The sequence below is a fragment of the Apodemus sylvaticus genome, chromosome 8 (assembly GCF_947179515.1).
Source record: "Apodemus sylvaticus chromosome 8, mApoSyl1.1, whole genome shotgun sequence".
NCBI lineage: Eukaryota > Metazoa > Chordata > Mammalia > Rodentia > Muridae > Apodemus > Apodemus sylvaticus.
The window spans coordinates 73,893,858-73,910,553 of NC_067479.1; the positions used below are offsets into that span (position 1 = coordinate 73,893,858).

Consider the following 16,696-nt stretch of genomic DNA (forward strand, 5'->3'; position numbering starts at 1 on the left):
AAATAGCTCATAGTTCAGGCCTTACCTCTAAGTCCCATTGAAAGGAAGACTTTCTCTCTGTCTCTCTCTCTCCCTCTTTCTTCCATTCTCTCTCATACACACACATACACGTTCCTTGTCCCTCAGTTTAGAAAAGTTTGTGGATAAACTTTAGGCAGAGAGAAACATGAAAACCAGTGACTTCTGTTAATGACTGGTTGAGTGATGGATTATGCATGGAGACAGCCCTGGACAGAGAACAGGTTGCTTCCATTTTCTAGCTCTGAGACATGGGAAACAGATGGCCACCTGATGTAAGGCTACCTGACACAATTCTTAGTGAGACATTAGGGAAAGTTTCCATTTTTATCAGCCTTAGTAACTGTACAATATTGGTTTCACTGCAACATTTTCATAGTGCATATAATGTACTTTATTCATATTTACCAACTTACCCTCTTTTTAACTTCTAACCTTCTCCTTCTTCTTTGATAGTTCCATATATATGAATATATAAAATAGTCATGTATATTTTAATTATAATATAGTAAATCATAATGTAATAATAGTATAGTAATAATGTTATATGTTACATACTACCCATTATACATTATATATTCTGTATTTGAGAAAAATAAAGCAGTGTTTGTTCTTTGGAGTCTGGGTTATTTCAAAAGATTCATTTTTGTGAAGAAAAATTAGAAGTTGTTTAATAAATCTTATTTGAATATAGATATAGACATGCATGTATGTGTACATAGTTATGCCTACTCAAGTGGTTTTTTTTTTTTTGATAAGTCATGGTGTTTCATCCTGTTTTTCTGCTGATAGTTGGGATGTTTTAGCTTGTGATTCTATATTTAAGGTATTGCAAACACTTCTGGGCAGACAGAGCAGAGATTGTTCATAGAAATTCAGGATTACTAATGCCTTTTCTACCACATACATGAATAATATCAAAGAAATGACCAGGAAAGCCTTGAGGTGTGTGGAATCATATTTCTCTGGGCCCTGAGGAAACAGATTCTAGTTTGTTCTAACCCATGTTGACCAAATGGAAAAAAATATGAGTAATTAATAGAATTATCAATGGTCATATAAATTGATAGTGGAAGTCAGAATGTAAAAGATCTATGCAGGCATTTTTCTTAGGTCCTGGCCTCATGACATGCCCACTGGTGCATGGATGAGAAATCTCAACGTTTTGTTGCTGTCAGCTTGAAGTAGAACTGTCTGTATTTTGGGATAAGTAGAGACACTTGCTTTAAAGTTAGGAAATTTCTCAAATCGTCTACATTTTTATGATACTGTAATGACCTTTGTCTGGTTCTTAACTTCAAACTTTTAGGTGTATTCTGAATATTGTGTCCCTTTTATCTACATCAGTAGAGGATCACTATGTCTATGAAGAATAAGATCTCTGCATTTTGGTTGGCTGTATGACACAGTTGTGTCTGCAGTTGTGAGTCACAGAACAAAACTTCTTATTGCTGGACAGTGTGTCAAGTGTTCGGATGTCAGCCTGGGGAAAGAGTCCACATATAATGATTTCCTGAAGAAGGCCTGTGCAAGCAAAGAAACAGAGGGAACTGAGTCACAGCATGAACATCCTCAGATAGATTTCATGTAAAGTCAGAATGATCCAGAAAAACAAAACAAAACAAAACAGAGATTATTTTACTCAAAACTTGAGCACCTAATGTACTTTCTATGGGGAAAGCATTCAGTGAACCTTCTTTGTTTCCCCATTTCTAAAACAGAATATGAGAGACTCAGAGTGTTTTTTAGCCCAGTAAGTAAGTCCATAAGGGGTAAATAAAATAAAGTAAATAAAATAAAATAAGAAAAAAGAGAAAGAGCAAAAAAAAAATAGAGCAATAAAAGAATAAGGACAAACCCCTCAAAACCAAAAACCAAACCAAACCCAAATCTTACCTCACAAAATGACAACAAAAAATAAAAAAGTGAAATGAAAAGAAAAAGGTCAACAAAAGGATCAAAGTGTAGTGAGACTTTGGCAAGCCCAGCAGCCTCTCTCTCAAAGTAGAAATAGATCCAATAGACTATTTTAACACTTAGAAACTCAGAAAGCTTTCTCGGTTTATTAGCTCACGTACGTATTGATTCTGGCCATATATCCCAATCCTAAAATTCACTATGTAGCCATGTTCTTCCTGCCTCAGTTTCCCAACTATTGATTAGGATTTGTCTGCATGGCTTGTCATGTTGTCGTGCAGCCTTCCTTCAAGCTGATTGTCCTCACTAACTTTAAGTCACACCCCGTCATGCTACTATGTGCAATAGAAATAGGGTCGCAGATGCCCTTGTTTGAAGCACGAAGTCCTGCTTAGGGCCCCCACTCTGAGTTTGTGTAGAGACTGCAGGCATGCGCAGAGCACCGTGCACCAGCTGCGCAGAGGTACATTGCTGAGTCTTCAGGCTGGGTGGCTGCGATGTGCAGGGAGAAATGTTTGCCACTTTTGTTGAAGAAAACTGTGAATCTTCCATCTTCCTTCTTACCCACATTTGAACGTACGGATATCAGGAGTGTGGGGCTGTTGGCAGGGTATTTTTTGTACCATGCAAAGTAGTCAAACATATTATTATTGTAGTCACAATTCAGGATAGATATCCCTCCCTCTTCAACAGTCAGAGAGGGAGAGCTTTGCTTAACCTGCTGGCTATCAGTCTCCTGTTGGCTCTTTACCCCTGTTTGGAAAGAGACCATAATTTAGGGTTTAAATTTTTATTAATATTCCTACAAAACAAAGCAAAATCTCCCAGCTGTCTCGTCTTTTTGGAGCAGTCCTTGGAGATTGTCTACTACTTCCAAATACCCCATCTGCAACTTACATTCTGACCGAAGGCACAGAACCAACAGCAAAGCCCCCAGGAAGCCGGCCATGCCTTCTCTGAAGCTTTGAGTTGTCTCTGCTACTCAGGGGACTGCAAACTCCGACTTCATCTTCCTGTCCTGACTTCATTTCCTTTGGTTTAATCTGCAGATTGCATTGTTTTTTTAAGTTACTCATCTTTGACAAAGTAAACACTGCCCCCTCTAGTCCAAATGTAGAAAACTTTAAATGTATTTCTGATTTCCTAAAGTTCAATTTGCCATGCCTTTCCCACCAAAAGTAAAAATAAGGTATCAGAAGGAAGGCTCCCAGAGTTCCAATTGTGTGTGTGTGTGTGCGCGCGCGCGCGCGCGCGTGCGCGTGTTGAAATAGTAGGAAATGAGGCTGAACGTGTAAATAATTGTTTTATGTCAAATGATTGACACATTGCCAGGTGAAAACTCATGTTGACACCTTGTTTAAAATATTACAAAGATCTGTTTTGTATTGGGACCACATAAAAATATATTGGTCTACTTAGTAAAACTATTGCACATCTAGAACACAGGATGCTCAGGTATTCTGTCTTTAATATAATTGAGTCCTAGCATGCTCTTCAGATGTATCAATTTTTTTCTGGTTAAATAAATGGCACAAGATAATTAAATTGGATTTAATGGATAGGTTTTTTTTAAAGAATACACAAAATTTATCCTGTGCATTTACTCACAACTGTGTTATCCATCTTGGAACTTGAATGAGATTAGTCGATATTCTCTCATTTTCCAGTGAGAAAAACAACAGCACCGTCCTGCAGATGCTGCACGCAACACTAGATTTTCTTCTTCAAAGTCACAAGATGCCGGAGGTAACATATGTGCTTCAGTTTTGGCCACAGCTTAATGAAAGGAGAAATAAGATTCAATTGTATTTTTAATTCGAAGTCCATAGGGTAATGAATTGTTACAGCTAATTGTAAATTCCAAGATATTTATTTAGAACTAGTTTTTAAAAATATGATAAAATACATTAGTTATTTATCGTACCGTGGTAGAATATTTTATTCGTAAATGATAATTATAACCTAATATCTTGGAAATCACAGCATTAAGCTCCTTTGTGGTATCTAGTGTGTCTTCCATGCTCCATATTGCATATTTTCAAACCATATAAATCAGGCTTTCTAATGAAGAAGCTTTCTTTTAAAAATATGTATTTTTTAAATTTATGCATATGTATGTGTCTGTATGTGGGTATGTGCACATAGGTGTACAGGTGACTTTGGAACCAGAAGAAGGTTTCAGATCCTCTGTACCTGGAGTTATAGGTATTTGTGAGCTGCTTGGTATGGATGCTGGGAACCAAATTTGTGTACTCAGCAAGCTCATGGGTCCATCTCTTCATTACCAGATGAAGAAACGTTCACCGATTCCTTTGTGAATTGGAGTGGTCAGTTAAGTTTCTAAAAGGTACTGGGTACAGAACTTGGTGCATATTAGTGATTAGCAATTAATACCACTGAGAAGACTTGCAGGGTGGAGTCAGGCGAGAACTCAGAGAGGTGGCATAATGCTTTAATTTGGTGTTAAGGACTAGGGGACACTGAATATGGCTATGTGGGTAGAAAACATTTCTGGCCATTTCAAAGCGAACTCTAACCAGAAGTGATTTAAAAATCTACTTAGTCCATTATGGCTGTAGTTTATGGTTTAAATGTAGGACATTTATAAGCTGATATTAGAAAGAACAGCCACATGTAAGTTATGAGGAGCTTTAAAACAGAAGCCTGGAAGCTAGAGTTCAGACTTATTAGGGAGTCCTGGTGTCAGCAATATATGGTGGTCTTCTTTCTTACCTGTCTACAGATGGTAGATGGCCCGCTGTACTGCCTCTGATGCTTCCTTCCAATCTATGTCTCAGGAGGAAGTAAAGCCTTACACAGGCTAGAAGATGACATAGACCAAGGAGGCCATGACAGAAGCAATTGAAAGGCATTCGGAACCTGTGGCCAGTGGGGCAGAGGCATGGTAGTTTGGCTGAGTCACTGCTACGGAGATTTTGTTCCTTTGGGCTATCAGTACAGAAGCCACAAGAGGTGAGATTTTTGTTTATTTTTTCCTCTCTGTAACTTTTTTTCTTTTTTTTTTATTCGATATATTTTTTATTTACATTTCAAATGATTTCTCCTTTTCTAGCCCCCCACTCCCCGAAAGTCCCGTAAGTCCCCTTCTCTCCCCCTGTCCTCCCACCCGCCCCTTCCCACTTCCCTGTTCTGGTTTTGCCGAATACTGCTTCACTGAGTCTTTCCAGAACAAGGGGCCACTCCTCCTTTCTTCTTGTACCTCATTTGATGTGTGGATTATGTTTTGGGTATTCCAGTTTTCTAGGTTAATATCCACTTATTAGTGAGTGCATACCATGATTCACCTTTTGAGTCTGGGTTACCTCACTTAGTACGATGTTCTCTAGCTCCATCCATTTGCCTAAGAATTTCATGAATTCATTGTTTCTAATGGCTAAATAGTACTCCATTGTGTAGATATACCACATTTTTTGCATCCACTCTTCTGTTGAGGGATACCTGGGTTCTTTCCAGCATCTGGCAACTATAAATAGGGCTGCTATGAACATAGTAGAGCATGTATCCTTATTACATGGTAGGGAATCCTCTGGGTATATGCCCAGGAGTGGTATAGCAGGATCTTCTGGAAGTGAGGTGCCCAGTTTTCGGAGGAACCGCCAGACTGATTTCCAGAGTGGTTGTACCAATTTGCAACCCCACCAGCAGTGGAGGAGTGTTCCTCTTTCTCCACACTCTCTCCAACACCTGCTGTCTCCTGAATTTTTAATCTTAGCCATTCTGACTGGTGTAAGGTGAAATCTCAGGGTTGTTTTGATTTGCATTTCCCTAATGACTAATGAAGTTGAGCATTTTTTAAGATGTTTCTCCGCCATCCGAAATTCTTCAGGTGAGAATTCTTTGTTTAACTCTGTACCCCATTTTTTAATAGGGTTGTTTGGTTTTCTGGAGTCTAACTTCTTGAGTTCTTTATGTAACTTTCTTTCTTAACAATATTCTTATTGATTCTTTGGAAATTTTACATCATGCATCCTGATCACACTCATTTCCCAGTCTTTCCATGTCTACCCTACATCCTTTAACCTCAGAAGAAGATAAAAAATTAAAATTAAAAAACAAACAAAACAAAGCAAAACCCAAATCTAATTTGTGTTACTATATATACTCACTGGAGCATGGTCAAACTCTCAGTGGCTTTCCCCTTAGAGCTGAGTCCTTCCTCTTCTGCACCTCCATCAGAAGCCATCCGTAGTGGAGAGCTATACTTCAGCATCTGTCACATGTCTTTTAGAGATCACTTCCATGGGTTCATGCTTAGGCTGCTACTTTTTTGGGAGGTAGTTGTAGGGGTTGTTACAGAAGCCTTTTGTGTCCCTCTTCCTCCTCTATGCATCGAAATATTCAGCAAAAGTAGCTTCCTTGCTCTTTACAGTCAGCAGGGCCATGGGTCAGAGGATTCCACATAGTTTCTGGGAACAGCACAGACCATGAATACGGCCCTCTCCTGCAGTAGGCCCATAGACCCAGACAAGGCCCTCAGAAGCATCCTGGACTACTGATATCACCATGGCCTCAGTCGGCAGTGCAAGACACTCAGATTAGCATGGTCCACAGAAATCGACCTGGCTTTAGCAGGAAGGCCAGACCATGGAAATCAGACTGGCCTTCAACAGTAACATAAACCATGGACATCAACACAGTCTCTGGTTGCAGTTGGACCTGGGCCTCAGATGGCAGTGAGGATTGAGACATCATCATGGCCTTGGGTGGCAGTGCCTACTCAGGTTAGTTTGGTCCTCATTGCTGCTTGTTAATCTATCTCTTCATCACATATTTATTCATTGTAGTGGTGCCAGCCACCCATTCCTTGAAGGTGGGGTGACCTAGGTGGCTTCTGTCATCTGTCCTGCCTTGGCTTAAACTTTAATTAAAAAATAATCAAATAGAATTACCTCATTCCATCTGCCTTCTTCATAGGTTACCTTCCACAACATTACAATAAGGCCTAGTGCTGGAGTTAGAACATGCTTATTATATAGAACATGGAGAAATATAGCCCATACTAATACTTCTAGCTCATACTAGAAGCTTCACCACTATTGAATAACATCCATACTTGAAGTTACTACTCTTGCTACCAAAGGAGAATAGTAACCACCAGTATCACCCAGCCACAAATCTGTGATCTACAGCAGAGACATTCTGGTGTGATAATACATACACAAATATATCACAAATATAGGAGTATACAATCTCTTTTTTTATTATATGTAAGACACTCGAAGAGATGGAGCCTCTATCTGATACTGTTAAGGAGGCCAAGAACCTGGGATTAGCTAGGTCATAGGTCCTAAAGGCAAACATATTATTATTTACTAAATGAACATATTGATAAAACTACTCCTAATGATGTATTGCTATCCCCATAGATCAGTGCCTCACCCGACCCTCTTCATGGGAATTATCATAGAAACCCACATTTCGACCATGTGTATACAGGATATGGAAGTACTCAGCCCTAAATGGGATGTCTATATTAAATTCTTCCTCAGATCTATATAGAATAAGAGGCAGAAAGATTCTAAGAGTCAGGGGTGGTGGATGACTCCCAGAGAACAGTGTGTTACAGACATAACAGAGCTGTTGCCCACATGAATTCACAGAGATTGTTACAACCTGCACACGACCTACAAAAATCAAATCAGATAAAATCCCAGCATGCAGAAAGGGAACCAAGAAGCTCTCTGTAATTAAAGCCTACTCAAAGAGGGAAAATTAGTTTTCTCCAGTGGAGTGATGTCACTGCTCTACTTGGTGGTGGGGACTGGGAGAATGAAGCCAATATACGAAGTGGATTAAATTCTCACGCAATACCCAACTTTATTCAGAGCATCAGACAATTTATACTCCTAGGGTTAAGAGGAGTCACATAAGTGAGGCATACAACCACAAGGGTGAGTTGTGCTTGGTGAGGAAGCTGCACAGGAGCTGGAACATGTTTTTCCATAGAGGCATAAAAACAAATGGCAATAGCAAGCTGTAGAATATGCTGTAGAAACCTCACTCCTATTCACTACACCTGGAAGAAGCAGGAAAACATTCTAAACATAATTTTGTATTTTGGAGAAACTGAGGTCGAAAAACTCTTGTTTAATTAGAGCTTTCTCACAACCACTTGGAATTCTCCTCACAGAGAATTCCATTCCTGGGCTGTGTTCTAATAGGGTGACACTTGGTATTTCAGCCTCACTCTGGGACAGGCCTCGTGCTTAGGAGTCCAACACAGAATGGGCTCCGTGCTTTTTTGTGTGCTTCCTTCTGTTATGGTTGGTGGTTTTAGGTTTCTTTTTTAAAGAGGGAAATAAAAACATGATTTTTTTTGGTGGGTTTAAACTTTTTAATAAAAACATGAATTTTTTGGGGGGGTGGGCAGGGAGGTGGGTAGGATCTAGAAGGAGATGGGAAAGGATAAAGAACGAGATCAAAATATAACATATGGGAATATAGACTAATATAAAAATATAGCCATACTATTCCCCCTTTCCTACATCCTACCCCTCCCATGTCTGCTTTCCTCCACATTCACAGCCTCTTCTTTCTTTACCTTTTTTTGTTAAATATGCAGATGAGTAAACATGTAAATATGACCTGCTGAGTTTGTTCAGAGTTGTCTTCATGCACATGTTTCCAGGACTGACTTTGGATTGTTATTGTGTAACTCAATATTGGATAACCAATCAGGGCCCCGTTCCTGAAGAGACCAACTTTCTCTCCTCAGCGGATGTTAATTGCATGTAGCTCTTCATCTAGGTTGGACCCTGTGTGATTCCCTTATCTATATTGGATGTCAACTGGTGTTACAATTGCTCAAGTGTGGTTTATGCAGGCATGTTGTTGGAATTACATGGGTCTAGTTTTCCTGTCATAGTTAGAAAGCATAATCCCACCACAGACTCTGACTTTCACAATATTTCCACCCCCTTTTCCATGATGTTTGCTGAGCCTTGAGAACAGTGTGTGTGTGTTATATATACATACACATATACACATATACATATATATTTAAAATATATATTTATATCTCAATTTGGAGTGGATATTACATGGCCAGTTGATCTCTGTATTTTGACCAGTTATGGTTTTTCTGTAATAGTCTCTGTCGCTGGAAAAAGACACTTCTTTGATGATGGGTTTATGAGTATATAGGTAAGTATTTACAATGCAGTAAGGAAGGTTTAGGAAGGTGGCAGTAGTGGGGAGCTCTTTATAGTGTAGAATATATTCCAAAAATGATGCTAAAGCATCCCAGAACTACTAGAACATTCATTCTTGCTGACTGTTCATTCCAGGAGCTGGTGCTGCGCCACCACACAAGGTCAGGAAACTCGTATTTGGAGGAGAAAAGATTCCCAAGATTCACTTATGAAGCACACAGAAGGCTAAGCTCTTCATTCAGTATGAAGCTTACTGAGATCGTGTTGGCAGTTGTATTCCTACAGAAGAATTAACTGCTGAAGGCCAGGGCCTCAGTCCTGTTTATTTTCTATTTTGACACTCTTCATGTAGAATCACTGATTGTGGAAGGTCCAACCATCTCCATTTAGGAAATTTGTTTGAGTTGGAGATGTTATTAGAAATATATTTCTAAAGTTTTATGTGTATAGACTGTACTGGTATTTGTGTGTGTGTGTGTGTGTGTGTGTATGTAAAGATGAGTATGTATAATGAATTCTTGCCTCCTAATAAAGACTGCTTGGTAATCCTGCCAGAAATTTTTGGAGCATGAAAGTTTATCCTTTAATACCTTTATTATAACAAGCCAGAATTATGCTCATATTTTAAAATTATATTAAAAGTACTTTTCCAAATGAGAGTTTTTACTAAAAGTAGGTTATTCCTAGATTGCAACAGTGATACATTTATCTTCTCAAATCCATCATTTCACAGACACAAAAGGTCTTCCTTTCTCTATTATTTCTATTGTTAACTGAAGTCTTTGAAGAGCTGTTCATCCCTGCTTCTGGTTTGATCCCATAGACTCTTCGGCACACATTTCTTAAGACAAAGGTGCCCTATTGTAATCACTTGCATTTGTCTAGTGCACCAGTCTTAGAGCAACTGATGAGCAGAATGCCTGTGAGTTAATGGGTAGAGGCTTCATTACAGAATTTTGTGCTTATGCACTTCTGAGAGGAGTAAGGGAAGTAAAAACTGAGGGGCAGTCGGAGGGTCAGAGAAGGAATTCTCTATCAACCGACTAATCAGTGAGGCACCTCTAGCTGCTGAAGTGTGATCTGAGCTGGTGAGAAACCCTCAGAGACACCAGTGGGGGTTATTGCAAAAGCTGTTCTTGCCCATTTGACAACTTAGGGACTTTTTCTGTAGTTTCTGCACTTATACTACAAGGCACAGCAGCCCAAGCAGTTGGTTGTTTTCTTCCTTCCCTGCTTCACTCTCTCCTGTGTGGTGCCCTTCTCCCAATTCACACAACGATATCCCCACTAGCTTCCAACAGGGATATTCATAACTCACAGTGAATCTCTATCCAGAGGAGTCCAGTTAGAAATAAAGACAACAAGACAAAGAATCAACAAAACCAAGAGCTGGTTCTTTGAGAAAATCAACAAGATAGATAAATCTTTAGCCAAACTAACTAAAGGGCACAGAGGAAGTATCCAGATTAACAAATCAGAACAGAAAAGAGAGACATAACAGCAGAAACTGAGGAAATTTAAAAAAAAAATCACCAAATCCCACTACAAACTCAACAAAAGCAGAAAATTTAGATGAAATGAATGATTTTTCTAGACAGATACCAGGCACCAAAGTTAAATCAGGACCAGAGAAACTATCTAAATAGTCCCGCAACCCCTAAGGAAATAGAAGCAGTCATTAAAAGACCCCCAACCAAAAACAGCCCAGGGCCAGATGTTTTTTGTTAACATTTTGTCTAAACTCCGCTCCCACAGTTACCTGGCAACAGTCAGGTATGCTCCTCCCACAGTTACCTGGCAACATTAATTAAATTATTCATATTTCCTCTTGTTGCTGTGCCACTGTCCTAACATTAACTCCAATAAAACATACATGATCCAACTTTTTCATCACAAATTCTTGTTCCTTCTGCTCCACAGAAGGTTCATCTTAAAGACTGTTCATGTTGTTTTAACTCATGTTGTTATCTATTTTGTAAACTTATAAGCTACAAGAAACCACTCAGATCTACCTTTCATGGACCAATAGACTCTATCCAGGTAAGTACATCTGCCCAAAGTTCCCACTTACTACCTATTCCAAAGGGTGGGATTCTTCTGGGTTTCAAATGTACATCTTAAGAAAATTTTTTTCTCCCAAACGTACTTAATCTTAATTCCTACCTATAATAATATATTTTCAACATCTTGTCAAGTCCAGGAGCTTACTATATCCAGGACAGCTCCATAGAAGCAACTTCCAGATACTCCATCTCCTGGCACAGACACAGATGCTTCTACTGGACCTGTTTCTTCTGGCCTATCCGCAGACCCTGGACAGCAAGGAAACAGTCAACTCTCCTAAGACTGGACAAACATCCCCGTACTCATTCTTCTAGGCTCCCTAGAGATACCTCACCACAATGCAGCAGCAGCAGCATGAAGCAGCCAGATATCACAACGACCCTATTCCTGCTTTGCCATCACCTCTTTCTAATTTTTTCATTTTAATTAAACCAAAACAGGGGAATGTTAGCATTCTGTCTAAGCTCCGCCTCACAGTTGCCTGGCAACAGCTAGGTATGCTCCTCCCAACAATTACCTGGCAACTGCTCTTTCTTCCCTCTAGCTTCTCTCTTGCCTTCTCAGGCTCTTCCCTTTCCCCGCCCCCTTCCTCATTCCCTTCCCCCTCTTTCCACATGTTCATGGCTGGCCTCCACTTCTCTACTGTCTCCCCCTATCTGCCTTTTTCTGCCTCTACTACCTTCTCAACTCCCTTCCCCATGCCCTGAATAAACTCTATTCTATACTATACTGTGTGGCTGTTCCCTCAGGGGGAAGGGATGCCTCTGCATGGGCCTGCTGAGACATCCCCTTCCCCAATACCTCACCACACCCCCATTGAACATATTCCCTCTCTCTTTATCTTTTTATAAAAATGTAACTGCCCGCAGTTACATCAAACTGGTTACCTGGAAGGAAGCTGGGGATGTATGGGAAGGCGAGCGAAAAGAGATTGAGACCAAGACAACACCTGCAGTTCAAGGTCTCCAGGTTTAATGGAGGACTCCAAATACATAGGCGGAGGAAAACTTCCTTCCCCCAAAGACTGGAAACTCTCCACAGAACCCATTAGGTTGCTTTGCAGGTGGCTAGTGTTTCTCAGGAAACTGCAGGTCCTTGAAGAACAATGGGTTTCTGTTGTGGATAGCCCAGGGCTTGTATTTTGATGCTAATTCCACTCCTCTGAGGGGCTGCATTTTCCCCACCTTAACTTAGGAGGAAGTGGGAGGAGCAGAGAGTCTAGGGGAGGAGTCATGGGGGATCAACAGAGAGGCTGGGAGGAGAAGCTCATGGCCTGGAGAAACCTCAAGGGTTTTTTTTCTTTCTTTCTTTTTTTTTTTTTTTTTTTTTTTGGTTTTGGTTTTTCAAGACAGGGTTTCTCTGTGTGGTCCTGGCTGTCCTGGAACTCATTCTGTAGACCAGGCTGGCCTCGAACTCAGAAATCCGCCTGCCTCTGCCTCTCAAGTGCTGGGATTACAGGTGTGTGCCGCCAGGCCCAGAGAGAAACTGCACTGTTATATGGGATAATATAGGTGGAACTAGAGTAGTGTAGTGGGAGTTCTGCCCAATCTAGCCTTGTGGCTTGCTTTGTTAACTGATTGAGTTGTGCTTTCTTTTTACCGGAGAATTGGGTCGGAAACAAAGTAGCAATAGACTTCACCTTGGTCTGAGCTCTCCACCCCAAGTGGAGGGGATTATGGCTAATACCAGAGTTCCTGCTCAAAGGCTTGGAGAGGAACTTCACCTTGGTTGATATCAAGTTCCTGCCAGGTGGCATGGCACCCCAATAAAGCTCTCTCCATAAACACATCAGTTTTAGTGCAGAATTCTATCAGACCTTCAGAGGAGACCTAATACCAAGACTTCTCAAACTTCCCTACAAAATAAAATCAGAAGGAATACTACCTAATTCGTTCTATGAAGCCACAGTTATGCTGCTGATACCTAAACTACACAAAGACCCAACAAAGAAAAAGAACTTCAGACCAATTTCGCCTATGAATATCAATGTAAAAAATACTCAATAAAGTTCTCCCAAACTGAATCCAAATACATATCAAAATGATCATTCATCACAATCAAGTAGGCTTCATCTCAAGGATGGTTCAATACAAGGAAATCCATCAATGAGATTTACTATATAAACAAACTCAAAGGAAAAAAAATCACATGTTCATCTCATTAGATGCTGAAAAAGTCTTTGACAAAATACAACACTTCTTCATGTTAAAATTCATGGAAAGATCAGGAATTCAAGGCACATACCTAAACCTAATGAAATCAGTATACAGCAAACTAATAGCCATCATCATATTAAATGGAGTGAAACTTAAACCAATCCCACTAAAATCAAGGACCCACTGTCTCTCTATTTATTCAATATAATATTTGAAGTTCTAGCTAGAGAAATTAGATAACAAACGGAGATCAAACAGATACAAATTGGAAAGGAAGAAGTCAAGGTATCACTATTTGCAGATGATAAGATAGTATACATAAGTGACCCAAAAAACTTCTCCAGAGAACTCCTACAGCTGATAAACAACTTCGGCAAAGTGACTGGATATAAAATTAACTCAAACAAATCAGTAGCTTTCCTCTACACAAAGGATAAACAGTCTGAAAAAGAAATTAGGGAAACAACACCTTTCAGAATAGTCACAAATAATATAAAATATCTTGGTGTGACTCTAATCAAGCAAGTGAAAGAACGTCATTACAAGAACGTCAAGTCTCTGAAGAAAGAAATCAAAGATCTCAGTTGGAAAGATCTACCATGCTCATGGATTGATAGAATTAATATAGTAAAAAGGGCCATCTTACCAAAAGCATTCTACAGATTCAATGTGACTCATCAAAATTCCAATTCAATTCTTTGCAGAGATAGAAAGAGCAATTCTCAACTTCATCTTGAATAACAAAAAACCCAGGATAGCAAAACCAATTCTAAACAATTAAAGAACTTCTGGAGGAATCACCATCCCTGACCTTAAGCAGTACTACAGAGCAATAGTGATTAAACTGCATGGTATTGGCATGGAGACAGACAGGTAGATGGAATAGAATTGAAGACCCAGAAATATACCACACACCTATGGTCACTTGATCTTTGACAAAGAAGCTAAAACCATCCAGTGGAAAAAGAAAGCATTTTTAACAAATGGTGCTGGTTCAACTGGTAGTCAGCATGCAGAAGAATGCAAATTGATCTATGTTTTTCTCCTTGCACAAAGCTCAGGTGTAAGGGGATCAAGGACCTCCACATAAATCCAGATACATTGAATTTAATAAAAGTGAAAGTGGGAAAGAGTTTCAAATATATCAGCACAGGGGAAAAGATCAACAATTGACAAATGGGACTCCATGGAACTGAAAAGCTTCTGTAAGGCAAGGGACACTGTCAATAGGACAAAATGGTAACCTACAGTTTGGGAAAAGATCTTTACCAACTCTATATCTGATAGAAGGCTAGTCTAGAAAATATACAAAGAACTCAATGGAAGGGGAGGCGCTCCGTCCTATGGAGGCTTGTTGCCACAGTGAAATGGGATGCTGGAGGGTTGAGGTGGGAGTGGGTGGGGGAATGGGGGAACACCCTCTTAGAGGCAAGGGGAGGGGGTATGGGGTATGGGATTGGCAGAGGGGAGACTGACAGGGAAGGGGGACAACATTGAAATGTAAATAAATAAAATAATTAAAAAAAGAGTAAAAATATTGACCAAGCTAAATAAAATATGAGCTATGATCAGATAAACTTCTGATTTGTAAGTAGTTTATGTAAAAATTATATCTCATTCTTATTTTTATACCCATGTATCTTACTGAATATATGAAGTCAAATGACAAATACTAGTCCAGGACAAATGATCTATGGCTTTATACTGGCTCTAAAAGTCTGTTTCTGTTTTACCACTTCAGTACTTAACATTAGAACACTAGTTCTCATCCAGGGCCTAAATCTGGAGACTCAGTGTTTCTTGTGGTCCTGGGGTGCTACCAGCATCAGGGTAGTAGAAACTGCAAATTCCACATGACCGTATGAAGGATAAGATGACTCAGTGCAGGAAAGTCTGTCCTTCGGTTTGCCCCAGCAGAACAAAGTGATGCTGCTGCTTTCCTGACCAACAGTGTTCTCTCTTCTCTTCTTGCCTTCATTCCTTCTCCTTCTTCCTAGCTTTACTTTTTCTTTCATTGTTTTTAATTTTTTTGCTTTTCTTATTTTTTTTTTCTGATTCTGGTCTTCTGATCTTAGGTATAGTATAGTCATAACTTCTAAAGAGCAATTTTTTTATTTTCTTTTTTAAATCATTCTGTTCACTTACACCTCAAATGTTATTTCTCTTTCTGGTTGCTCCTCCTCAAATCTCCATTCCACATCTGCCCTTGCCCCCATCACCTTTGCCTTTATGAGGGTGTTCACCCACCCACCCTCTCTCACCCCACCACTCCAGCATTCCCCTATGTTGGGGCATCAAACCTCCACAAAACCAAGGGCCTCCTCTCCTATTGATGTCAGACAAAGCCATCCTCTGCTACTTATGTATCTGGAGCCTTGGTTCCTTTCCTGTACACTCCTTGGTTGGTGGTCTAGTCTCTGGGAGCACTGGCTCGTCTGGCCAGCCAGCGTTGTTCTTTCTGTGGGGTTGCAATCCCTCTCAGCTCCTTCATTTCTTCCACCAACTCCCCCACCAGGGTCCCTGAGCTCAGTCTGATGGTTGGCTCCAAGCATCCACATCTGCATTGGTCCATTGCTGGTAGAACTTCCCAAGGAACAGCCACAACGGGTTCCTGTCAGCAAGTATTTTAGTCAGGGTTTCTATTCCTGCACAAACATCATGACCAAGAAGCAAGTAGGAGAGGAAAGGGTTTATTCAGCTTACATTTCCACATTGCTGTTCATCACCAAAGGAAGTCAGGACTGGAACTCAAGCAGATCATGAAGCAGGAGCTGATGCAGAGGCCATGGAGGCTTGCTTCCCCTGGCTTGCTCAACTTGCTTTCTTGTAAAAACCAAGACTACCAGCCCAGAGGTGGTACCACCTACAAGGGGCCTTCCCCGCTTGATCACTAATTGAGAAACTGCTTTACAGCTGGATCTCATAGAGGCACTTCTTCACCTGAAGCTTCTTTCTCTATAATAACTCCAGCTTGTGCCAAGTTGACACAAAACCAGCCAGTACAGCAAGTGCCTCTTTTTTTTCTTGACCAAGACAAAAGTCCTACATCTGGCCTTGACACTAAGTCATGAGACTAAAATTAAGTGAATATCAAATTGGTTTGCATCATCTGAGCTTCATATTGAATATTAGGGAAAAGAAAATGGTTCTTGATGAGAATGTAGGATCACATTGCTATAGATACTTTTGTTTCACATTCTTTCATTAAGACCCTTGGTCCCTGTGTTAGTCAGTGTGCTGTTGCTGTGAAGAGACACCAAGACCAAGGCAATTTTTCTAAAAGAAAGCATTTAACTGGGGCTTGCTTACAGTTTCAGATGGAGAGCATGGTGTCTCTCAGGTAGACACAGTAGCTGAGAGTTCTACATC

The 16,696-nt window shown here is 40.1% G+C and overlaps 1 gene segment (V, D, J or C); it reads right to left on the reverse strand.

Moving 5' to 3' along the window:
- Nucleotides 1–2,130: 2,130 nt before the first annotated feature.
- LOC127691588 (T cell receptor alpha variable 29/delta variable 5-like) lies at nucleotides 2,131–2,917 on the reverse strand. The segment is given in 2 exon segments: nucleotides 2,131–2,688; nucleotides 2,833–2,917. Coding segments are annotated over 2 exon segments (414 nt in total).
- Between the last annotated feature and the right edge of the window lie 13,779 nt (nucleotides 2,918–16,696).